Here is a 26,845-nt window from a genome sequence, read left to right on the forward strand (position 1 = left end):
TTCATTATTTTCGGGATCATTTTTTATTGGTCATACTCATTCCTCATTAGCGCTTCTTGAGGACCTGTGCTAGGTGCTAGCTACACATACCTTCTTTAATGGGCCATGTACGAGTCCCAAAACCATGGTTAGATGCAAAACCTTTCTTTTTTTTTTGTTTGCGCGAGAATAGAAAGTCATCAAAAGCTTCGCAATCACCCTCGTTTTTTATCAGTGGTTTGACGAAATTCTAGGAGCATTCGACATTTTCTATTAACGATGGGAAAAAGGGCGAGGCTAAGGATGGTAATCATTGCAAAACTGCCTAACTGATACCAATTATCTTCAGATAATGACAAACAAGGCAATTAATTAGACTTATTCTAAAAGCTTATTTAAATTCTGTGCCACGCTAATTATTTATTACATTCAATTTGTACTATGCAAATTGTCTTGAGTATAGATACCGCCAGTTTAATACCTTGTGTCACTGCATGATTGTGACTCTGGAATAAAGTTTAAATATTGGACATTACAAACTTAGTTTCGCAGGGATTTCTATCTCAGCCTCGCCATTTTCCATCTCTTAAGGAGAGGTATTCGGCATCTCAGGAATAGCTCGTTAAATGTCGTAAGAACCAAACGAAGAAATCACATCGGCCAGTAACAGTAAAGGATAATACCTTAAGAGCCAAATATGCAAACAGATCATAGCACGGGAAAACGTTAGTAATTAATGTAAAGACGTAATTAATTTTAGTCTTGCATTGGGTGGTCGAGAGGGTAGCAGGAGTTTCTGGACCAATCAGAAGCGTAGGTTACCTTGTACAATCAATTGAAAATTGCTTTATCATCACCAGTTTATATGGCCATCTCTCACATTTTTGGCAAAGGACTAAGAGTTGTTCGCATGACTATCTCGGTTACCTCGACTGAAACTACCCAGGCACCTGACCATGTATACCAAAGCTTTCCGGACCTCTCGATAGCATCGAGAATCGAGTATTTTTTACCGGATTTTCTAGCTCTACCCTTTCACTGAAAAAAACTACGGCGATGTAAACTTAACAGTGTGTCATTTCTCCTATGAAATGTTTTCCTCAATTATTAAGAGACTTGACTCTAAGTAAGTCAGGTATTCATCTAAAAAATAGAACATGACAAGCGATAAATGCTCCTGATGGAGCGCTGTTCCTCATTTGTGAACTGCCTTTAGCAGCTCTAAGTATTCAGCTGCTCTAAGTATTTAGTCATATTTGCTCCCCTCAGTTCTTAGCCAATTGCCAGGGGGCGGTTGTCTAATTTGCAAAATGCCTTTTTCCGGTTAGTGTGGTTCGCATACAATTTTTTCCATAATTATTTGCATTTACAAGCACACGACATTAATTTCTGACGAAGATTTTTGTCGAACTTGCTTTATCTTCTTTTTTATCGCAAAACTACCTTCGTAATTGGCGAATGAAAAAGGAAGAAACAAAATGTAAATTATATCGAGGCTGAAGAGCACCTTTGACTTTTCTAGTTACCTTTGGATTATTTCAAAAAACGTACAAAATTCTCAACCCACTGAATCGTAAGTGTTGCTGTGGCTTCCATCCTATTGGTTTGAATCTCCTCAACCCTGACTTTATGAGGTGGGAGGTTAATTTCTTATGGATGAAACCTTTCATTTCATATCCAATAGCCTCTAAGGCCGCCATGTTGTCAGTCATTCTTCACTGAAAGAGATGACAGGTCAATTTCTTGAGATGAAAACATGAGAGCTTCGCGATACCTTCGTTCAAAAAGACTCAGCTTCCGGAAAAAGGTAAGGTTTATTTTCAGGTCCCTAAAACCGAATTTAATTTCATGAAACTTCTTAAAAACCCCCTTTTTTAATAAGGCCATCAAAGAAGTGAAATGAGGTTTCAACCAACATAGCCTTTGAACTCATTTTTTCTGGTTGCTATCAATTTACTAAATGTGATTTCGTGAATTTCTTTCTAACGCCGGGAAAAAAGAACCTCACCTCGAGCGAAATATGGAATTTATTTATACCTAATTGGAATAACCCTTAAACCGCGTTTGGTCAATATGATAATGCGACGAGTTTGGAAGGACTTACGAGCGCTCCAAACTCTGCGATAAAGAAGCCAAATTGGACGGGTATGAAAAATAGCTACTGATCTGAGACACCGTTTGTGCTAAAGTGTTCGCTACTGTGGTAAAGGAACAATACACATTAAAATAGTTCAGAATTGTTTGCATTAGCTGCATCTACTGTAAACCGACGGTGATAAAAAAGCAGATGTTTTCTCGAACGAAATGATTTTCAATGAATTTTCTAACAGTTGTCGCTTCTTTAAAAATATAAAAAAAAGTCCTAAAAAGCCAAAGATAAGAGGTTCGTGTAGATTACTGTACAAAGTAAATCGTCTGTAGATGTAAATGCGGCTTGACCATGCGTGCACAACTCAAAGGATAAAATCGCGTGTATATCGTCGTCTTAACAACACATTTAGTTGCCACCTTTCGCTTTTTCATTCACAATCAGCAGCTTGAGTGACGTCGTTTGAATAACTGCATTTTCTAATGGCAAGCATTGTTAAGGAAGCAGTCTGAGATGTGAACTTTTGTTCAAAACAATGAAGTATGAAACGGAACTCGAGAAAATTCGATTTACTTTCGTGTGTGCGGCTTTGAGGCATTGAGGAGAGGCATCTTGATTCGTGTGTTCCTGGCGTGGGTTTCATAACAAAACTGACGAGTTGCAATTGGAAGATATTACTGAGTGATAGAGTAATGTACCAAAAGTAGCGTAGCTAGGCAAAGGTTGCCTTCATGAGAAAGGACAATCCACCTTGTAGCTGATTCTGCTGAATGAAAGATCAAGCGAGAATTATAAATCAAATAAAAACATACGGGGAGAATTTGACAACCAAACTAAACTGACCCGTTTTGATGGTTTACATCTCTTTATAAAAACCTTTGCAGTTCTGCAAGGACCCCCATAGAGTAGAATCTTAGTTACTACTTGAGCAATAGCCTTATTTCTTATAATTTTCTATTGTTTTAAAACGTGTGAAGAGTATATTCCGAGGGGGAAGGAAGAATGTGTGTTGGTTACTTTTTGACACGGGCTGATAACAACTCCTCTTGTAATAAACCCAATACAATAATAATATGATTATTGTTAAACCGCAAACATTTTACTGAGGAACATGAAAGCTACAATTATTTTCTTATCTTAACCAAGAGAGGTGATCTGATGAGGTGGTTTTCATCAGCGATATTAGTAGCCATGTTCAGAAGACCATTGTCTACGTGACCTACTTCTCATGCAGAGGGGAAGGTCGCTCCGTTCTCACGGCTATAACTACTTTTATCTCATTTTTAAGCGAACTTTTATTAACAGATGTCTTTTAAGTTTTATTTAGATTACAACTAGTTTTCTCTTTAGTGATGAATTTTTGTAAACCTTCCACGTTTGTCTGCAGGTGTATGTTGTTGTGTAATGAATAAAAACTACACACATACATTTCCGTCTCGACTTCGTCTCATATCAATACATCACGCAACATTGGAGGATGAGCTTTCTCAGGGGGAGGGGGAGAATAAGGTAACCGAGAGAAGGAACTTTCTTGCCTTCTGCTTTGAAAATTGATGTTTTCTTCGTCGTTCTCGTCTTCTGTAACGGCATGCTAAGTTCGTTTTGGGCTCCGAAAAACGAAGCTCTTAAAAGACGATTTTCACGTTAAATCATTTGACAGTGTCGCTTTATTGTTTTCATGTGGAGTGACCTGAGCAGGGGTTTTTGATACAATGACATCGATTGGAACAGCGCGAATAACGTATGCATGGCTGGACGAAAATTATTCTGATATTAAAGCAAGGACGCGTATTTTATTAGAATGGAGCACATTTTTGTTTGCTTTCACAAATAGTCAGATGCTAGTGGACGAGGGGTGTCTAGAGGGAAATTTCCAATGTGTTGATTATCAAAGAAACTAAACGATTTGACAGTTATGTCATGGCCAATCTTCACCAGTGGTTAGTAAGAATAGATTAGGGGATAGATCAGAATGCGTCGGAAATGTTTCCGACAAAAATGCATTGATAAGAACTAAATAAGTTTTAAATTCGCAGTCACAGAAACATGCTCATTTCCCTTGATGCCAAGCAAATATTCGTTGCTTCCTAAGGATTTTATGAATCATCATATCTTATTTGAGAAGTGAAAGTATCTCACCAATTGAAACATTTTTGGCACCGTAAAAGCCGGAATTATCAAGCTCAATTAAATTAAAAGCGAGAATGGAACAAAACAAGATTAAATTATGTAAAAACCACGAAATTACACAAGGTCGATAATTTCAAATTTGACTGGAAACATTTAGTTGAATTGGGTAGGGGGTCAATCTCTCCGATAAAAGCAAATAATACTACAATGCGCGGATCATTGATCTTTAGAGGAATTACTTAGCAACAATATTAAAAGATTGATTTTGATTTTAAAGATCTTCCTGCATTGGGGAAATAAAGCAAATTAACTAGCGTGAAGTTAGGGCGATAGAGTCCACGTAGTTTCTTTTGTGTGTAGTGACAGATGTTTGTTTTTCAGGCAATTTTATTTTGAGAGAACGTTGTTTCTCTTTTCTGCATCCGCGTAACCCTGGCTAATTTGGTAAAATCAAAGAAAACCTCTTTCATGCAAAATCAGTGGTACTTTACGTTACTGAAACTAAAAGAACTTGATCATAATTGGAAAATTTTTGGAAAGTTGTGGCTGTCTTGATATAATTGTGGCAAGTAGTAAAAAACTTCGGTTTTTGGCAGTGGATATTATTACCGTTGGAGCAAATATTTAGGTCAGGAGAATAAAGGAATGATCAAAAATAAAACAGCTCTTAATTTTCAAACAAATTATCCTCGTCAACACCGTAGAAAATGTATAAATGGCAGTATGGGGAATATGCATACTGATGTTAGAGTGTAAATAGTTAGGGGCTTTTCCTCTACGACGGCTTTTATCTTAAAAGATACGGAAGCAAGACATACTTTTAAAGTAGTCCCCAGAATTTAGAAAAGCAATTTCACATTTGTAGATATCCCCTCCCCCTTGTCTTGTGATATTAATTGAGATCTTTGAAACATATGAATTAGCTTTACATTTTCATTGTCTGTATGGACTAAATCTAAGGATTACTGGATGCAACCGTGGCGAATTCACGCAAACTTGATACCAAAAAGTACCAAGAGCTTTTCGTAGGTGTATTAAATGGAGGGTAATTCGGCCATGAATTATTCACTACCCACTACGAGAGCGAAGAAGTATTGTTAAAAGTGACAGCTGAGCAAGAGTGCTTTGTATTTTCCAGCCAATAGCTCGCCAGACGGATAAATCCGGTAACTCTTTGAAGCCATTAGAGGGAAGACTCAGCTTAATAGATGCAACGTTGATAAGAAGTTTGAATGTTTTCCTCGCCTTGGACAAATTGTGGTTTATTTCCAGTGGTGTTTTATTTAACAGATATTGCCGAGTGTATGAAGAGATTCATTTTTTAAAATTATTTATTCAGTGAGCGGCTTGCATTATTGTTGGCACTAATGAAAGATGAACTTACTCAATAGACAACAGTATGAAAAATTTTCTAATCCTATTTCGACGAAGTGCCAGCTAGCTGAACAATGATAAATTACTCTTGTCGTAATTTTTACCGGGAATCAGCGACCATAGAGCGATCGAACAGCACTCTTCGTATAAATCAATATCATCAGCATATTGGTGTTTTTCAATTGAGCCATGGAGAATATTATTATTTTTTTGCTAACGATTAAAGAAACAACCTGCAAACCTATTTCATGAGTTGATCAGAGAGCACTTGAAGGATTCTTAACGTTCTTGTAATGGCAACAAACTGGGATAAAGTCAAGTATATTTCCCGTGTGAGACCAGACTCTGATTATGGTTTGTTCGATGACTGCAACGACTCGTTAGACGAATGCGACGTGCGGGTAAAAATTAATGAGGTATTGAGAGAACCAAACGAAAATGGCTCAGAAACACTTGTTCATCGATTGCATCCGTCTTCGACTCATCTTCAAACAAATTTAAAGCGCAGTTCTCGCGACGGATTATGCTTGTCAGTTCCACAAGACATCGGAAGAAGAAGTATTTTGCGATTGCATCGGGAGAACTCAAACGAAGTCGCCATTGAGAAAACCTCTGTAAGGACCAGTGTAAGCATGAATTTGTTGCCGCGGTATGGTTCCGACTTAAATGAGGATATTCTGGCGCGACCACAGCCTTTTGTTAAAACGAACAGACAGGCTTTCGTAAAAGATTTGTTTTTTAAACAAGAAGAAGGTGATAGTTATTACAAATTGAAGGTAAGCTCAGCGAACATTTTTCATGATGGGTAGTAAATGGGGTCACATTTCATAATCTATGTAAATTTCTCCTTTTCTAGTTACTTCTGATACATTTATATTCATCTGTGAAAGTGATTTCGTGATTCGTCTGTTCATTTCTATGAAGAGACGTACATTTGCCCAGGCTTCAGCTTTGAACAGGCCTGATTTCTAAAAATTTCAACCAGACGAGATATTTTGAGCAGGTTTCGGTTTAGAATGAATTTATAAATATAATTACGGTGTAACGATTCACACAGAATTGCCATGTGGAAGATGAAAAATACTATTCACAAATTTCAAGAAATTGTCATTCGCATTAACAAATTTACGGGAGCCACTATGATAACAGAAATAATATTCTATATAGTTTTTTGTTTCAGAGCCAAGAGACATGGAAATTTTTTTAAAGATAGAAGAGACAATTCATAGCTAGGTAACGGCTATTGGCAAAACAATACGCAAACGCTTTAGTCATGAAATTAGGTTACGGTATTTCCGAAGAATAAAAACCCTCGGTTCAAATGTTTTGGTAGTTTTGAACTTTAAAATGATCTATGTTTAGACAACAATCCGCCGTTTTTTATAACGGTTAGTGTTGACGTGACATTCGAAATCGATGACAATTTTAAGCCCGAAAATTAGCTCTGATTATTCCAAAAAACTAACCGCATAACTGTAAAAGCTTTCTATTTCCCTAGGTTTTACTGATACAATCAATGACCAATCGGGTCTCACGCAGTATCTTAGTTATTTTGAAATATGCGTAACTCATCAGTTCAGAACTTATAGACATTGTTTGAAGGATCGCTCATTGGTTTCGTAAGATCTTAATACTATCGAAGAAACGAAAGTTTCAAGAAGGATTTCCCAGACCAGAAAATCAGAATGATCGCGAAGATGTCTGCTCAACTTTTCTAAATCACCAAATGTTGTAATTTTCAATTTTGCTATTTGCTGTAGTTTAAATTCATTGTAAAGTTATTTTAAGACTTATTTCTGATTGGGAGCTAAGAAGATAGACCGCATTTAATTCCCGCAGACATAAAAAATAATAAATAAAATTAAAACAATAATGAAAAAGGAAAACTAACAAAAATTTTAAAAAATAAAGCACAATGACGAGTAACATGAAGCCATACTAGTGTAATGGAACAAAATAATTTTTTTAAATAAAAATTGATGGAGCGACGAATGTACAAGTGAAAGAAACTGAAGTTTCTATTCGTAATCAGTGATAAGAGTTCTTACCTACTGTTTCTATGGAAACAAAATGAAGCCCTTGGTTGACGGATCAAACCCAACAGGGTGACATTTCATCAATTTTGAGTGGGAGTTTTGTGAGCATGTGTGCCCATTGAATAGCCGCTGTTCGTATTACAGTCAGGCTCAGATGTGATATTCTTGATAGGCGTGAATATTCCATTCTCTCTCTTTTCGAAACGCAGTCGAAGTAAGAGATAAAATTGAATTCAATATTACTCAAAGTTAAAACGAAAAAGCGCAATTATCGTTTTTTTAAAATCTAGGAAGCCTGAAACACACGAGGCATAGTAAGTTTGACGTTCTGACAGACTTTTGTTTCCACAGTCGCTCCGCTAAAATCAGTGGCAGCGACTTTTTGGAAGCAGTACACTTGAAGCGGTCTGCCGCAAAGAACTGTTGAAGTGATGTGTCGATTTTTTCTTCCCGGTCTTATGCCGTTTTCGAACGTTTATCGCGTGCATTTCGTTAATTAATCTTGTTTCTTGATATCCGACATTAAAATCTAGAAATTGGCAGGAAAAAGCTCGTATAATGATCTAGCTTTTAGCATAAGATCGAAAAGTTTTATTACGCCATAATATGTTCAAATTGTTGATGAATGCAGTTTTTACCCACAGACATCTCGTTCACACTCGCACACTGAAAGTCGAATAGATCACCACTCTAAAATACTCCTAAACGCGTTTAGACTGTATTTGTATAATTATAAATCACACAGACAATAGCGAATATTGTCTTATCAGAATTGAAAATGAAGCTTTGTTTTCAGTATGAAACAACCGAACGCTTTCAATTTGATAAAGCTCAAAGATTTTGTTTCAACTAACATGGTTCTGTTAATATTTCCAGAAATAGCAAGTGTTTGTATCTTGAGTGAATTTTTTCGGTAAGGTCGGTATCAAAGTCAAATTGAAATCTTTTGCATCAAATGCCAGTGATTGGGATGCTTTCGTGCCTAAGACGTTTAATTGGCTCTTAATATGGGTTTCTTTACCTTTAGCCAATTACCTTTCATCAAAATCATTATGAATCAATTTAAATGTAAGTTACCTAGAATCTGCGGTTTTGGTCATTGTTATTAAATCTATACACAATTCTGACACAGTCTGATGATCAGTTTGATCATAAAAAAAAAATGTTTTTTTGTTTATATCAAGTTTCTTGGAGAAAAATGAAGAGAGAAAATTAAGGAACAGATATATTGTTCTAGAATAAAGGCCGACACCAGAACACTTATATGGTTTTCGTCTCAGTTTAGAAGAACACATTTGTTATCTGAAAAAAAGTGTTTGAATTATTAAAATGTTGCGGCAGATGTTCTCGCTGGTTTGCTGTTTAAATCAAAAGCAAAAACCTGAAAGCTGACATGTTAAATTTTTTTGTCTTGTTCATGATGATCCTCCTGGATTTCCGCAGAAATCATGAATTGTGTACTAAGGAGATGTAAGGTAAACAATATCGCTTTTTTATTGGAGAAAATTTCCTCGCAGTTTACATTGGTTGGGTGTTATAATTTGGAACTTCTGGCAAATCACGATCTAGACAACTTCCTTTTTCGCACAATTTTGCATTATTTGGGTGGTTGTTTTTGCTAAAATTCATCGCAGTTCCTCGCTTCCGCGAGAATATAAGACAAAAGGGTCTGCACTTTTGGATAACCATTCATTTGACGGCTAAATAAACTCGACTTCTTTATTCATCTCGCTGTCCTTCTAAATTCGGTTTAATTTTCCTTCATCTTACCTGGCAAAATCGTATCGGACTAAGTTAAATTATAATGTTAAAAAATTTTCGTGATATTTTTCCTAGCCATAAAAGTCAATATCCTAAGATAAGATCACTTTAACAATACACTGTAACTAGGAACACTTGAGGGAAGTTACGTGCAAAGAAATTGAATGACCCGACTTCTGACAATGCAGTTATGCAGTTGGTCCTTACTGGTTGAAAAGGGAGATCTATGTCAAAAGCACCAATAAAACACTTAGTAAAACATTTATACCAGGACCTTCTGTGAGATATTACATAAATCACAAAGAAAACAGACATATTCGACCGATTCAGTTCGGTTATGTAATTAATTTTTAGAAGACATCTGTTAATAAAAGAGTCACGTTATACGTAATATTCATGGATTATCACGATTATCATGACTGATTGATCATTTTCGACTTGCCTTGTACCTGGGTTCCAGAGTAGGGCTTGTTTTCATTCCTACATTGTATGAAAGGAAAAACATTTACAGGCAACTTATAAGATATATAATCATATTGGAAACTTTCACGGGATTCAGATGAGTCGAGGGGGGGGGGGGGGGTGGGGGGTTACATGTAATTGATAATTAATGTCCAGAGAAGGAAAACAATTCTTCTAAACGCTCCATGCCGATGAAAACCGGACAATTAAGGATAATAAGGCTTTTTATAGAAATGGCTGCACCCACGCTTACACAGATAAAGACAAATGAAGTCATTCGAAAATGAGCCGTGCGGACACGTTACTTCTAGCTCATCTTGAGGTCCTTTTTTTCTCATGGTGCAAGCCCTTTTGGTTGACACTGTTTTGTGTAAAGAAGACTGAATAGACAGCTGGACTCATTTTTAGCCGTGAGACCATAACAACAAAAGAGGGAAAGTTAGTTAGGAAGGAAAACAGTAAGATCTGTGCTTTAACACCCAAAAGGAGATATCATTGCTGATACCGATACAACTTAATAGAGAAAAAAAACATACAGAGTGTTGCATGCATGACATGAATTTTTTTTCTTGATGTTTTTAGTCAGGTGACTATGGAGAAAATGAGAGAGAAACGTTCCACACTTTATCCAGAAAAGGAAACACCGAAGAACTCAGAGCACTTCTTCAGCAGAATGAAGGTTAATGAGACTTGCTTGGACACTACTATGATTTGCAATCCATTAATTCCTGAACTATTAGATTATTATAATGGTGAAATAACAAACCTGAATCTATTTATTTGAACCCTTTATCTCTCAAGATTTGATTCTTAATTCTCCTCTCACTGATACCCATTTCGTTGTACATTAGTTTTGGAGATTTGTTGTCAGATCATAACAGCAACTTCCACCTGATAAGTATTCTCATACTGAATAATGCATGAATGGTAAGAGAGAAGTTACATGTTGATGACTTCTGGGTGAAAGGGATATTTGAGACTGCGCAACGATGATCACTGGAGAAAGAGAAAGTTGACAGTATCTAAACTTTATGCAAGAAATAGCTAATAGCCTCTTACTTTTTTCGATCAGTACTTTGGCCTGGTTTACGAAAACTTAGTGGTGAACGATTACACTTCCATCTTATGAGGATTGATTAACTTAAATTGACAAAAATTCTTCACTTTCAACAGACATCGACAAAAAGGACAGTTATGGTAAAACAGCCTTACACTGTGCAATATCAGCCGGACAAGTCAATACCGTAAAATTTCTCCTCCACAACCATGCAAACCCAAACCTTAAGGACCACAGAGAAGAGGCAGCACTTCACGCCGCAGTGCGTACCGGGAACGTGGAAATGGTGGAGGTAAATTTATGGACATTGTAGAGTAGGTTTGCGCATGCCTAATTTAAAGCGGCAAACCTTTCTGGTTTACTAGCCCATTTCAATGCTTATTCACCTCACCGAGGTTTTTGTATTCCTGGCTCTCTTGCTGGATATAACCGATTGATTTTCTCCATGTTTTCAAAGGCTTTGCTGAACCACAAGACCACCAATGTTAACATTGAAGGACGCGGAAAATACACTCCTCTGCATAATGCCGCTCATTTGGAACACCGAAACGCCCTAGAAATTTGCCAAAAGCTGGTAAGATAAGCATTCATTGTGAAACGTCGACAAGTGCTGAACTAACTATTTTAGTGACACTCGGTGCCATAATTGATAAGGCATGGACTTTGTATTTCGCTCTTGGGACTGACACTTTATTCTCAAGGGGTCTCTCTACACCAAAGAGCACTAATATTCGCGTAAGGTAAACTGTGAAAGAAAGTTTAAAGAATTTCTTACGCTTGGCTTGCATGTGACGGACTTGCAACGCCCTAAATCGCTTCATTTAGCAGAAATCAGGAGAAGCTTCTGGAAAATTGAATTACTTGGCGCATAAGAGAGAAGAATCTTAATTCCCATCACAACCAAACTTTTCCTCTCCTCAGCTTGACTGTGGGGCTAAAGTAACAGCAAAGGCAACTGATCACATGACACCACTCAGCGTTGCCGCTCAGAAGGGGTCAGCGGATATTATGGCCTTGTTCTTCGAAAAATGTAAGAAATGATCAGGTTTCTCCTCGGGAGTTGAGGTTGAAGAGGGATGACATTATTCTGTTTCAGAAGAGAATAGACGCTGGTTGAAAGTGTTTTTCTACTGTTCACTAGTTTTGCTGTTATTGTCTTCCCCGTTTATTTCATGATTCGATCGTAGGTTCCTTTTCTTTCGGTGATTTTTCATCATTTGCAGATCATCCTTACGGCTAATTGGTTAAATGTTTCTTTTCTCAACAATTTGTGGCAATTTCTGCGTCATAGGTTACGAAGTCCAGAGGGGTACAAAACAGAAATTGGACCTTCTTTACGGTGTGGACTCTGAAGGAAGCTCTCTGCTACATCTTGCTATAGACAGCGGTGTTTTGAAGGTAAATTAAACAACATAACAGAAATTCAAGCAGCTGAGGGTCGAATGGGTTCGAAACATGTGCCCACCAATTTATACTTAAAGACTAATTTTCTTTTGCATTTTTAGGCTGTTAAACTTTGTTTGAAACATGGTTGCTCTGTGACAGCTGTCAAGGTAAGCAGCCACAAAATCTACCCCAATCGTCCTGAATGTACTTTGTTCACATAGAAATTCGACATTTTCCACAAAGTGGCCTAATATCATGATACAGCCCGACTCCCTGTTACACAATGGTAGACAATAGCATGTTCCAGAATAAAATACCTGACTATTGTAATGAATGCCGTGTATCCTAGTTTGGGACTAGTTTCAGTTGAGGCTTCTATATTTTTGGCTTTCGCTTTTATTTATTAAGTCTTTCTCCTGAAAAGACTTGTTTTTTTCTAAAAGATCTATTTTTTACTGTCAGCGGTTAAATGGTGGTACTCCTATCCATTTCGCGTGCCGTCTTGGTGCGCCAGTGATCCTTCAGTGTTTATATGAACATGAACCAGCGGCTTTCCAACACGCTTTGTTGGACAAAGAATTCATGACACCTTTACACAGGTAATTAGGAGCTAGAAATGTCATGATGTAATTTTTAAGTCCAAACAAAGGGCATTATCAAAGAAAAAAATATTATAAAAAAACTTTTTTTATTAAGAACGTAACTCTCTTTGGATATCAGCTCCATTTCCGTGGTATAAGCATAAGTCAAAACTGGGTGTGTCTCAGAGTCTTGTCCTTGCTAGCCTTTCCAAGCATTAAGTTGGTAATGATACTTCTGATTGGCTGAAAAATGATGAACACGAAAAACTGCACACTTCTGATTGGCTGAAAAATGATAAACATGAAAAATTACGCGCTTCTGATCGGCTGGAAACGAGTGACCTTTTCATAAATTACAATTGCAAAGTTCTTACGCGAATGGAAATCGCAAATTTTTTTATGATTGTATGATATTACAAAATTATTGATAAGTTATTACATGAATTCTCGTGTAATAAGTACCTGTAAATTTTTCAAAGTTCAAAAGTCATGTTATTACCTATACTAAAACGAAGCGCGGTGGTAAACGGGGCGATAGTAGCAGGGGAGTGAAAAAACTAGGGAGGTGCGGGTCGGTTCGCGTCAACCCAAAACTCCCTAGTTATCTCTTTGCCATCGCACTGTTTGTTACTTCGCTCCATTTAACTTACTGAACGCCTGGAACAGGCTAATTCCTTAGTGAATGGGTTCAAGTGCCATCCAAAGTAAACAATATTTTTTCCTTTAATTTTCTCTTTTCTGAGGATAGCCAAACTATTTCGAAACTGGAAATATCTTCATCTAACACTATATCTGCATGCCTATGGCACAATATGGACACACGTGGGACTGAACTATTTTAAAGTTTGCGGACTGGGGTGGCTTGGTTCAAACAGTCAAGATCGAGTTTTTACAAGAGATAATAAACAATTTATAATCTTATGGTTTTGACAAGTTGGAGATGTTACCAAGCCACTTTTACCACCAAACTCCCTTGCTTCTTTTATCAGCAATATTTCTTTCCTTAAAAGCGGATAAAATTGGGTGGGGTAGTCGGAAGTCAACCACCCGGTGTGCACTGACCCTTGGACTACTGGACAAAGCCGTGGCGTTAGCGTGCCCGCGGTACAGTTGACCACTCATGTTAAAAAAAAGGGCCTTGTACGGTCGTACGGTCGTACAGTCGAACGGTCGTACATCCAATTTTTTTCGGCTTGATGGGTTACTACCATTTTGTGTAATTATGGGGCTAAGTAAGCTCCGCTATTACTGAGACCTGTTAATTAAAGAAACATCTAGCTCCACCTCTCAAATTTTCCTTTAGGTGTGCAATGTATAATCATATCAGCGTTGTAAAGTTTCTCGTAGAACATGTAAGTACAAATTAATGATGCTTTTCTTTAAACCGCTATTTTTATTGTAACTCGTGTTAGCTTTACATATATTCTTTCAAGAGCATTTGAAACAATGAAATTCCTGTACAAAGCCTCTGTTATATCTCATGCAATAACCTACATACTGAACATTTGGCAAAAAGTTTCGACTTTGGTTCATCTACGATTGGCTCCCAGTGCCATAAACTTGAGGAAACCTGGATAGGAGGTTACTGTTAAGAGAGTATTAACTGTTGATATTCCCTTGTTTCTCTACATGTGTTGGAGACAGTATGAAGTTTATGTAAATAAGTATAGACCATTCTGAACCACTGCTATCAACATTTCTAAAATTTCCAGTTATCCGATCCCGCCCCCTGACGTTTTCAACTCTTGCAAATTTTCTGTTCTGACTGGTTAAAATTTCAAGGAAGTTATTAACCACTACACTTCTTGATCAAAATATCTTCCTTTGCAGGGTGTGGATCTAAACCCTCGGGATCGCGAGAAATGCACCCCTCTACTGTTAGCAGCGGCTCATGGTTGTTCTGCAGTTGTCTCACTACTATTGGAAAGTGGAGCGGACGTTACTAGCGAGGATGACAAAAAACGAACTGCGCTGCACTGGGCAGTGGGACAGGACAGAACTATTGAACGACTTCTAAAGGTATGACGCAATGATCCTCGCCGGTGCGCGAACTGAAAAATTCGATTTCGAGATTAAAACACTAACCATTATCACTTTATGTAAAGAGGAGATCAACTTTGATGCTTTTTTTAAACTTGTCCGACTGGTTTAACTTGTTTTACAGGATACACGGGTGCAAGAACTAAAACTCGTCAATCAACAGGATATCACAGGAGCCACGGCTCTCCACTATGCTGCACAGGGAGGTTTCCTAAAGGTCAGTTTTCTACCTCGCGTGAAGAGAAGTCTTAGTAAGTCGACTGATGAAGTTCTTAGTTTTATTTCACCTTGGTTTTATAGTCGCTAATTTTCATTAGTGATTCCACAGAATTTTGGAAGAGAATGAACTTCGAAAGAAGGCGACAAATCTAGGTTTCGTACCCTTTCGAAGTAGCGAACTCATTACGCCCTTATCCCTACACGACTTTTTCCAGGACCTTTTTTTTATAAAACAACGAGTTAATGAACAAAGTGGGTAAGTTTCTAAAGAAACTGCCGTGCTTCGTCGGTGGTGGGGGAAGTGTGTTAGGAGACAATTTAGTCTCATCAACTGAGTTAATATTGTATACTAACCACCTGAAGAGTTTCCTAAGTTGAAATTTCGAGCGTTAGCCCTCTCTCTCTGACTACTCTTCAAAATGATGATGAGGAACTCCGTGACTTCCCAGCTTCTCCCAGATCCTCACGAACCTTGAAATCGTATCAGTGGCTTGTGTTTTCCTTTTATTTTGAATAATTGAAAAAAGAACATCATTCTGATAATTGATTAGCTCTGCTGATTCAGCCGTAGTACAGGGATGTTACACCTGGACTTACTTTCATAATCAAGTTTTCTATGTCACACACTGAAATAAACTTTATCTCATGTTTCCCTAAATTCCGGGCTTTTTCCTTTTTCAGAGCGTGCTCTTACTTTTGAAGAATGGAACTGATGCAAGTCTGAAGAATAATAAACTTGAAACCTCTCTTCACTTAGCCGCCAGGTATGGACGAGATATGAACGTGTGGACGGCAATTTGAAACTGAATGCTATTAATGTAGTGTGCGATGTAATCACTTTTGCCATACTTAGCGGTGAGAAACAACCACTGAACCAATCAGATACTAAGCTAGAACTAACCAAAAACCTAGTCAAGAACCTGTTCGCTCTTTACATGCTGAGTCCAATGTCCTGACAGAACTATGCTTAGGTAACTGTCGAATTTAGACGTGATATAATTGATACAATACCATAAATAAGACTATACCTTTCCGTTAATTTCTTCGATTGTTAATTTTTGTTAGTCATGGCTGGCTACCAATCGTTAAAAAACTGATGGAAGGTCGACAGACACGTTTGATGAATGTGGGAAACTTCAATGATCACACACCTCTCCATTTGGCTGCTTCCAACGGACAGGACAAGGTCGTCAAATTCCTCTTGGACAGAGGAGCTACAATAGAAAGGTAACCACTACCCCTCATGATCTACTCGTGTAATCATGCATTAGCACGCAAGGAAGCGATCGGGTAGAGACAGAAAAGGGCTCTAGATTCACGCGCTGAAATTTTCGAAATAAATGACAAAGCTTGTATTTCAGACGGCCACTTTCATTTCTCAGGCTTAAACACACGATTCTTGTCATTTCTAAAAGAGAAAAAAAGGGACTTTTGTATAGAAGTGTTCTCAGGACTCATCTAATTCCTAAAGTTTTTGATAAAAACTTAGAAATAAAATAATCTAGCAAGCACTTAGAGTATGCTTACATCGTATTAATTAATCAATTACAAGTCAAATCAATTTTATTGAGGTAAGGGTGACCCATACGGCTCTAGATTGACAGAGGCCGTGCCCAATTTATAAACGCGAAACGAGAAAAAAGTGTTGCGTAATTTTCTTGTTGTTATTTTTTCCAAAGGGATACGGACGGCCGGACACCTTTACATTTCGCCGCAGCAAAAGGATCGCTAAAAAGTGTTCAGTTGATCTGCTCTTCGAATCCAAACTGTATTAATGTTGAAGATAACGCTGACCAGGTAAGTTCGTAAGAAAGCAGCTCTCCGCTTTATAAAACTGGCTTTTTGTATCTCACAGGTCTCTTTCCTTTAGCTATGCGTCAACCAGATTTCAGACATTTCGCGAAAAACTATTTCTCGCTAATATTGTGTTTGAAGAATAAATTTATTTTTAAAAATGAAACGGTGGTCTTGGTCCTGTGGTATCACGCATACATGGGTACACAAACTCCTTAATATATTCATAGCATTGTTAAAAAAAAATGTCCAAAATATTTCGCCTGGAAATCTTATCATGTTAATCTCCTTCCTCACTCCTTGCTAGGACACCGCTTTGCACCTGGCTGCCAAAAATGGACATGCAGCCATAGTGACGTATCTGCTATCCCATGATTCCCAGAACGTGACGTATAACGCTTACAATCAGAATGCACTGGATGTTGCGATAGAGGCTGGAAAAGAACCTGTCGTGATGTGCATTGGAGACCATTTACGGTGAGATGGTGTAGTGATGGATATGCGTTTCTCTTGATAAAAAGATTCCCGTAAATTATGAATATCATTTTGTTAATTTATGAACATCATCCCTATCAGGTGGAGAGAACTGTGTCATAGAGTTGAAGAAGGTCTTACTCAACTACAGAGCCTTATTATAAGGATGCCGTTGGCTGCAGAGGTCGGTTTCGGCACTTATTCAACTTTTAATCAAAACCTCTCAGTACCTTAATTGTTAAGAAATTATTGGAGACACCCAAAAAAAGACTAAAGATCTGGGTGGGAAGAAACAAGAGTACTGTCTTAGCCTACACCTTGGAGAACCTTTCCTCCAGGCCATTGTATTCCATAAACTCGCGTTTGCTTTTTTTTTTTTTGACAGGGAGTTTATTCTGAGATTTAGAATGAAACCTTTTGCTAATTTGCCGAGGAGAAAGTGTTGTTTTGAGGGCAAAGGGCTGTTTGGAATTTCAAAAAGCTAAACTTGGCGAGAAATTTTGAGCCAGTGGCGTTGAGATTTATTGTTTTCTCATGACAGGACGGATAATGCGTGCACTGTAAGTACCTCCCGTTGTCCCATATAAAGCCTTAGAAAAGTTTTCTAAGGCTTTGTACGGGACAACGGGAGGTACTTACAGTGCACGCGTTTTCCGTCCTGTCATGATAAACATTGGAAGCAAATCATTAAAACAAGGAATATCCTGTAAACAGAAGAACAAAAATGTTAAATTTTGAGCTCGGTCGTGGAGGAAATAAAAAGATTTATTCGTTTAACTAGCGCAAGGCAATGAAAGTTCTGAGTCACAGGGTAGTATTCTTTTCCTTTTTAGAAATTTCTTGATAAATGCGTAGAAGAATCAGGAGATAAAGAAAAAAGTGAAGATTATTCGGTAAGTGTTTCCACCTCAGGTAAGATGGTCTTTTTATGTGCCGTATAAAGAGATTAATAATCTCTTGGTCATATGTGATGTATCTGAACAATTTTAGTAAAATTGCAACATTATCCGAGTTTAATTTATTCACGGTTTTTATACGTTTCAGTGTGCATGCATGACAATGGTTCTTGTGATGTCACAGACTGATACTTTACATTTTTTATCTTTTTATCCAGATAACGTATGACTTTATGTTGTTACAAGGCATGCCGGACCTTAGAAAAAACGATCCTAAGAAGTATCTGGACAGCCTTCATGTAAGCTTCCAACATCTGATTGAAAAGAATCTCGTATGTTTATTATGTGTTGTCATGATTGGTTGCTTAAAAGAAATGGTTTTTGACGTTTTCCGCCTTACTATTGTGCGCTCACGCCTCCCACTTCTTTCCCACAACGATTATGAGAAAATGTTTGATCCTTGTTTAAGATTTTCATTCTATACCAACATATTCTTGGAGACATGGTTTGATGCTACTCTGGTTTACAGATTTAATGAATGTAACCGAAGAAGTTACAATTCATTGACCCAAAGTTTCGACACTTTTGTTTAGTGCCTTCATCAGGGGTGATCTAAACGCTACAACAAGAGGTCCTTTTATATGATCACTAATTAGCGGCCTTTTTTTCTGACGAGGTGTAAATAGGCGTCAGGAAGCAAACTGCTATCGTCACGATTTAATGGAGCGTGAGCGGAATAGGATTAAAGTAGGGATTGTGTTACGTCAGGTGACCTTACGAAAAGGTCACGTGGGTGCAACAACCGAGCGAGGACATAAGAACACGAGCTCCCAATACATATGCATTGAGTTCTGAGAGAAGCTTCTTATGTCTTGTTGTTTGTAATCTTGCGGCTCGTTACACAGAGTAGCATCAAACCATGTCTGATTGTCCACCTGGTTGCCGTGTGAACTTTAATATATTATATTCTTGGAGATTGATGGTGTTTCATTGTGTTACTGTTTCCTTTAGACAATGGTGAAGTACAAACGAGTCAACTGTCTGTCACATCCTGTAACAGGGGCGATGATGAACATAAAGTGGTAAGAATTCTTAATCCCTAAATTCAACTGAAAAGGTGGAGACGAGGCCTCTGCCATAGTTTAGGCAGTATAGGTGGAGTAGGAATACGTCTAACCCCTCGGTAGGGATGCTGATCAATCGCAAGTTGCAACCCACCCAACCCCCCACCATAGGAAATTTGTCGAGTTTCCATGTAACTGGTGCCCATTTGTACTCCTGCGAGAAGAGGAGCACTGGGTTAGATGAAGTTTCTTCTTCACGAACACAACACGATGCCTCGTTCAGGGCTCGAACCCAAACTTCCTGACCCAAATACCAGTGAGCCTATTATTATACCATTGCGTTTCCCGTTGAAAAGATAAATTGTATATGAAAACATTACTAAAGCCATCTATGACTCAAGACTCCTTTTAATAATTTCCTTTTAGGAGGAGTGTGGGATGGAAAGCGTACACGATGAACCTTGGATTCTACATTTTGTTCTTAGTCATGTTGACCATAATGACCGTTTTACTAGCAGACGAAGAGAAGCTAAATTCTCTTCTTGACATTCCACGCTTCACGATTGTGGTTATGAGTCTTTTCCATTTGTTGAAAGAAATATTCCAAATATGGGACGAGGTGAGGCTAAAAGGATAATGAACACTTCCGAAAACGGCATCCGGAAAAGGATTGGGAGGGACTTTGAACTCCTGCCTATCTGCCTCCCGTAAATTTTGCCCGCTCGGGGCCATTGAAGTCGAAAAAGCGGTTATTAGAGAGAAGAGGGAGGCTTTCAGAGAGTAGAGAAGCTATACGAAAGGAGGGGGCATTTAAAAAAGTGAGGTAGATAAATTATTATATAGAGAGGGAGTTATCAAGGGGTAATCTCGTAACCAGATCTTAGCTTATAACTGTACCGCTTGGCTATGGAAGGTCTGGGTACGAGATTAATCGAGGGGGAAATGATAGAGTTTAAAAAGTATTGGAAACAATCACAGCTGTATAGAATAGAATGCTATTTTCCAAACTGTTATTCATGTTTATCAGCTATAAGTTTTCTTTAATCATTCTCCTTGTCAAGGAAAATAGTAGCTGTAAATTTTACCTAAAAAAAATTTTTTTTTTTTTTATCAGTATGTCCTTAAAACAATAATAGAACTATGGGAATAATTTCTGTCTCCTTCAGAAATTCAAGTACTTGTTGAAGATAGATAACTGGATGGAGTGGTTTTTGTACATGACAAGTCTTGTCTACATGTTTCAGTACAGTGGAAAATTGGACACTGATCCCAACAGTGAAAAAGATCAGTATTCGTACAGCTTGAAGGCGGTCGCTGCAACTGCAATTTTTATCGCTTGGGTTATATTTGTCCTTTATTTGAGAAGGTAAATACTTGTCTTACTCAGAAACATGAAGTCAAGTTGTACTGTTTTGATAATGAAAGCAAATAGAAAAAAGTGTAAAATTTGCGTAAATAATGTATAAGCCCCCATTTACTTAAAGAACTTTAAATAAATTAACATATTTTTTTTCGTTCAAAATGTTCTTCCGCCTGGAAGTTTACCTACTTCTTTATTCTACTTTCAGATTCTCTACGTTTGGTATTTATATCATAATGATGACAAATATTATCAAAACATTAGTAAAGGTAGGAACTTTTGATTGTTTTGTATTTTGGACGATGCCTCCTGAAAGCATTATATTTTTCAGGTCACTCAAATTTACTTCTCCTTTTCTCCCTAGATCATTATCTTGTTCATTCCCTTTGTAATTGCCTTTGGCATTCCTTTTTTTCTACTCTTACGGGAAAGATTTAAGGTGAGTTTAGTAAATCAATGAAATAAAACAAAGGGGCGGTCCTCTTACCTCTCTGTGTGTCTATCTTTTTTGGGGTTCCACAGGCGTTATACATCTACTTTTCCGTAGTGATCTACAATGAGTAGCAAAGTAGTTTGCACAAGGTGTTCGACAACCCTCCATGCAACATAATAAGCCCAAATCTTGTCATTCATCTTTAATGGGTTATTTACAAGTTAACCCGTCTCCGCCCTTCCCCCCCCTCCCTCCCCCGCCCCCCTTAACAGTCAGTGTTTCCTGAAATTTGTGATCATTTTGTAACACCAGGCAACATTGAGGAAGAGCAGGAGATATGGATGAAAGTATTAGAGCAAACTCAAAAGAAATAGAACGTGCTTAGACTTTCGCCACTCATTGTAGCTGACTTGCATTTTCTTTTTCCTTCTATTTCTTTGTCCTCGTCATCTTTACCAACGGGAATTCTTTCAATTTTCAGTGATTTTGTGTAAATAAAATCAGATTAATTTGACTCTCTGTCCATTCATGTCGCCATGATATCTAATATAACATTAATTTTCAGGATAAATCAAATGAAGCAACAATGTACTTGTTTGATCGCCTTCCATATTCACTGTTCACAACTTTCATGTTGATTCTTGGTGAAATGAAATACCCGCACACCGTGTTCAAGTATCAACCGTTACCATACCCATGGATAAGTTATGTCGTCTACATCATCTTCTGTGTCTGTATGCCAATCATTATCAAGAATCTCTTGGTAAGTTAACAAATACTAAGTGCATAATAATTTCAAGGTAATTCCATCGAAGAGGATAAGATATCCAAATAATTCTTGTAATTTGGCACAGTTGATAGCCATGGATAGGAAAACGGTACTTTACAACAAGAACAAGTTGTCGCTGTGTTTGTTTTCGTTTGCATTCCTGTTATTTTACATGTTGGTGTAATGCGGTGCAAGAGAAACGACTGACTGTTATTGTATATTATTATTGTATAATTTAATCCACAGAAAGAACACATTACTCCTACACTCGACTACTTTTAATAAATTATTAATAAAACGTGAAATATTATTACTGAGGAGCGACTCCAAAAGGCAGTACAATAATTAGCCGTAAGAAACTCACCTAAGCTCGTTACAAACTATAACTTAGTTCGCCACAGACAGTCTCACACTTGTCTTCAGAGTTCCTTGCAATCATCAATCTTCCACAATAGCACTCTCTCTCAGTATAGCTTTCCAGACGATCATGCACAGAAGCGATGCACGATGCAATGCAAAATTTCTGATAGGTAAACCAATAAAAGAAAATGAACAGCATCTATTTTTGAGTTATTCTAGATCGGAAGTGTCCCCTTATCTCCTAGATCGGTCTATCGGTCGGTGACGTTAACAGGATTCTCCAATCTGCAAAAATGGAACAACATGGAATGCAGGTTGGTCTGATATTGTGATGTTTTTAGATCAGATTCCCACCTACTGCATCGTATATTTATATCATATATATAAACAAAAGTTTTAATTGTTGACATTTAGAATGCATGATGATATACGCTTTTTGCGGTTGAAAAGATTTCAATTTGTATACTTTATTCAGTAGCATACACTTCAGCTGAAGCTTTAGCAATGCAACTCGAAGACGGGAACTGGTAATTGAAGATAGATTCATGTTAAACTTAAGGTTTAAAAAAGATCGAAGTTTTTCTTTATTCCAACAGTTGAGAAGGAGTCCGAAGGAGATAAAATGGAAAATATAAAATTCATCATTTAATTCTATCGTTGCACTTTACAATATAAACGGCAACACAACAAAACTATATCAATATTTTACTTTAGCTATAATTTGGCTGTTCATTCCTTCAAGGTTGAATTGCTTCTAGAATTAGAAAGAGCCACACCCAGGAAAGTTCTTAGAAAGATCTGGGTCCCTTATTGTGTAGAATACCCGAACAAAAGGCGTACTTGGAGACAAAAGGTGAGTTTTCTTTGAAATAGATATACAACCCAATGTTAGGGAAACATTTAAACTTTTGGGTACGTTAAAGAGAGACTCTGGCCAAAGTGCGGGCGACAAGCCCCTCCACCTTTAAAAGGCTCGTTTTTCGAACCTAGCAGCTCGTCACTAAGAGAGTTTATTCCGATTTTTTCATTACAACCAACATGAGGTGGTCCATAACAGGTTCCTTCCATCCCCCGTCCTTGATTTCAAGTTTTTCTCACCCAAGGGCAAGACCCAGTAAACCAGCTATGGCTCCGAACCCCTATATATGAAACATAATTCGTCAATAACTGAGTCATGGCCAGCATGTCTCTCTCATAGTCATAACACGTGTCACCAATTTTACACTTAGCTCTTAAGCATGACTAACAGAAAAAAATTTATATGGGAAAAAATAGCTCTCGGTGAATTTTAAGCAATTTACTATATAATACTTAAAAATATTCTTGTTTGTTTTCGTGCACAGTTAGTAGAATTTGGTTCGCCCAAGAGGCACACAGCTAATCAACAGACTTATGTCAATCCTGCTCTGGTTCTGATCAGTGACAAAGTCACTAAACTTGGGGAGAAAGTTGATCAACAAGAAGACAAGTTAGTTTTCCTCCACTGTTAATTTTTTTCTGACTGGAAATCATATATTTCTTTAAATTGCATTTTCTAGTTTTGAATGTTTTTTAAGATTGCATGAATGGTCCGGGAAATCTGCGCCACAGTCAAACAATCAGATACAAAGTTAAAACTTATCGCCAACTGGCCGCTCGCCCCTCACCGCGTCTCAGGGAGTTTACACGATTAGATCCCAGTGAAGTTCTCATTTCCTGGTTTTGCCCAGGCTGTGTCGTCAATGTGGAGTTGCAAATAACAGGGCGAAGAAAAAGGAAACGAGAAACGAAAGGAGATTGCAAATGTACTTGTTAAACCTTCGAACCGACATAAAAATGGTATTCTTACCACTTTTGTGATGGCTTTCAATTTCTTTACCACAAGGATATTGATAAAGAATATTTAAGTGACTCTTAACTGTAATAAAGAAAACTTCAGAGTGACTCACCTACAAAACCCATCGATTCAAATCTTTCTGGTTGAAAAAAGTCTGTTTGGAAGTTTAAGATTACATAACTTGCAGGAATCTTAATGAGTGCGATAAACTGATTTTATCTTTCCCTACAGGTTACAAAATATTATCCGTTTGCTGGGAAGACTAGATCAAAGGTTGACCGAAATGTCTCCGGCTGGGAAACCATTAACTTCTGCTACGGATGAAAAACCAGCTCTCGCGAGAGAGACTCCGGTTTGAAATATGTTTTTGTTGTTGTTATTGTTTTTAGAATTATTTGCGAATGATAAACCACAAACAATCTTAGAAATAAAAGAAAGTACACTCGTTATTTCCTTTGTTTACGACTCAGGAGTTTTTGTTTTTATTATAAATAATTTTTAGATGGTTCCCTTCAGCGGCTACGCGCAGGAACGTCAATCTACAAGAATGACACGGAGGCCGTCAACGGTAAAAACAAACCAATATGATTTCATGAAAAGGAAGTAAAGGTGTGATGTTTGATGGTGTCTTGTGGACTAAAATCACGAGTCCATATTGCACAGTCCTGCTCGCATTTGTTCCATGGGATTGTTTCTATTTTCCCTCTTTGCTCTTTTTTGTTCGGTTATTCTAAAGAATAAAACTCTTATATGGAATTCCACTGAATTATCCGGTTCAGGAATGGGCTTGTGGTTCTTTCGCTCGCAATTTCTTTTCCAATACCTGAGCTATTATGCGTACTGTTTTTTTTTTTTTCAAATTCCAACGTTTATTGTACTGGCAGACTCATAGTTACATTACTACTTTACTGGTGTAATAACGCACCTTTACTTTGCAGTTCTCAACTTTCCCTTTTCTCGCCTGTCTTGTAAAGCAATGGTTAGAATATATTTGTCTACAAAATGTTGTTTCAGGAATCAACAGTTTAAGCAGGAGGACCTCTGCATCTCTGCTGATGAAGCCAGCACAAATAACTACTAGGGTGGCGTGGGAGTCTTGGAATGAAGCATTGCTGCAAAAAACTGAAAAACTCATAATTTCTGAGAGGATGGCGCAACAAGAACTCCGTCGGTTGGATTTCAGTGGAAATAATTTCAAATTAAAAAAAGTACAATTTAACCATTTCAGAAATGACGCCTGGAGTACCATGGTGCCGAAGATTCATTTGGAAGAATTCAGAGAGGGCTGGTTCCTTATCTTGACATAAAAGGAAATTTACTTTTAAATCAGATGCGAACGATTTTCTTTGGATAAACAGCGCTAAAAATAGGAGGGGAAAAAATATCATTAAGCTTCAAACATAAAAGGGAAATGTTTAGGTTTCTTTTTAAATCACCGGAAATAAAAATTTAAAAAATCAGTACAGTTATCACTATTAAACCTAGTTATTAACAGAATCAAAAATTTTTAAAATACAACTAACCCTCATGCAGTCAAAGCCCCATAGAATGGAAAACATTAATGTGTAAAAAAAGGATAAGAGAGATGGTATGGCTTATTCTAATTACAAACATGACGCTATCGACATTGCTGATCTTAGCAGTATGCAGGACACGTGTCAAATGAACTTCGTGATAGACCTCGGTCACCGTAGAGTCTCAGTGGCTCAGTGGTAAAGCATCGGAGCGCGAAATCCGAAGGTCTGAGGTACGATTCCACATGAGGACTCAGAATTTTTTCTTTGTCCCACGCTCGTGCAAGACGAAAAACATCTTTCTCTATTATATGGAAGTTATATAATTCTTGATAAGGGTAAAACTTGAGCCGTGCTCTTGTATGAGGGTCTCAATGAGGTGATATACATTTCCTTGTAAGTTGGTAAAGAAAAGTCGGATCAATATCAGTATCTGGGCAACTGCCCACCCACCCCTCCCCTAACTCAACAACAGTCAATTGACAACAAGTTAAGGTTAATGTTGGGTTAGGGGAGGGGTAGGTGGGCAGTTGCCCAGATACTGATATTGATCCGAAAAGTCTAAATGACATCAAAGCAATGTGTGAGTTCTCATAGACCTGATTGCTAGATAATGTATCGAATTTCCGCCGAGAAGGAACATATTGATCACTTCTAATGGTTGAAGGACTAACAAGTTTCCATTCTTTTCGAGAAAGTTCTTCCTTTATCTTTGTACTTGTAAAACATTCCCACGAATACTAAGTTGTGCTATCTGCCTACTCCGCTACTACTCCTACTCCTGTTCGACCAGGGACTAATGCTCGAAACTTCAGCTTTAGAAACTCCTTACGGTGGCCAATGAGACGAAATAAACTGCAAATTTAGTCAACCCAGACGGGTAACATTCGGCCGTTGGCTCAAATTTCGAACACAAAATTCAGAGCAGCAAAAACGAATCTTTCGGTCGGCGGGATTTCAAACAAAACAATTTATAATTTATTCAATACGGTCAATTCGTGAGAAGATCGGCGTTTGTCTAACGGTCGATCTTCAAACGTTCTATCCGTCCAAAGCAGACGGACAGGGCGTGTTAGTCGATCCAAATTCAGTGGAACGAACTCAAATGTGTCGTATCTGTAAGTATGCATTCATCATGGGAATAGATCGGCTTGACTGAATGACTGTCTATTAACTTTGAATATTAATGTTGTGAAATGTATTTGAGGGGAATATCGATTAAAATGCGTTGTAAGTTGTGCCCGTGGTACA

General features: G+C 37.7%; 1 protein-coding gene and 1 long non-coding RNA gene across 9 annotated transcripts; one reads left to right on the top strand and one right to left on the bottom strand.

Annotated features, from left to right (window-relative positions):
- The first annotated feature begins 1,324 nt into the window (after positions 1-1,324).
- Positions 1,325-25,541, top strand: LOC113668115 (transient receptor potential cation channel subfamily A member 1). 8 transcript variants are annotated; one of them, XM_089196960.1, is made up of 31 exons: positions 1,325-1,552; positions 1,664-1,786; positions 10,414-10,510; positions 11,005-11,180; positions 11,346-11,462; positions 11,810-11,918; positions 12,180-12,286; positions 12,394-12,441; positions 12,737-12,873; positions 14,159-14,207; positions 14,686-14,874; positions 15,020-15,112; positions 15,796-15,878; positions 16,180-16,341; positions 16,794-16,911; positions 17,216-17,385; positions 17,485-17,566; positions 18,216-18,275; positions 18,497-18,577; positions 19,290-19,360; positions 19,769-19,961; positions 20,509-20,708; positions 20,911-20,971; positions 21,067-21,141; positions 21,701-21,898; positions 22,510-22,578; positions 23,007-23,117; positions 23,608-23,732; positions 24,312-24,432; positions 24,583-24,648; positions 25,095-25,541. In XM_089196960.1, the coding sequence occupies exons 2-31, from the start codon at positions 1,736-1,738 to the stop codon at positions 25,107-25,109; spliced, it is 3,234 nt and encodes a 1,077-aa protein (XP_089053086.1). In that variant the 5' UTR covers positions 1,325-1,552; positions 1,664-1,735; the 3' UTR covers positions 25,110-25,541. The 8 variants fall into 8 exon arrangements, with proteins under 8 accessions (XP_089053086.1, XP_089053084.1, XP_089053083.1 ...); XM_089196958.1 differs by having other exon boundaries at positions 1,332-1,552; positions 24,583-24,689; XM_089196957.1 differs by having other exon boundaries at positions 1,344-1,786; positions 24,583-24,689.
- LOC149049539 (uncharacterized) lies at positions 1,993-3,090 on the bottom strand. Its single transcript, XR_016183829.1, has 2 exons — positions 2,912-3,090; positions 1,993-2,831 (listed from the first exon to the last, which is right to left on the bottom strand). It is a non-coding gene; the product is annotated as an uncharacterized LOC149049539 (long non-coding RNA).
- Positions 25,542-26,845: the final 1,304 nt, after the last annotated feature.

Source organism: Pocillopora damicornis, chromosome 2 (assembly GCF_964200805.1).
Source record: "Pocillopora damicornis chromosome 2, jaPocDami1.2, whole genome shotgun sequence".
NCBI lineage: Eukaryota > Metazoa > Cnidaria > Anthozoa > Scleractinia > Pocilloporidae > Pocillopora > Pocillopora damicornis.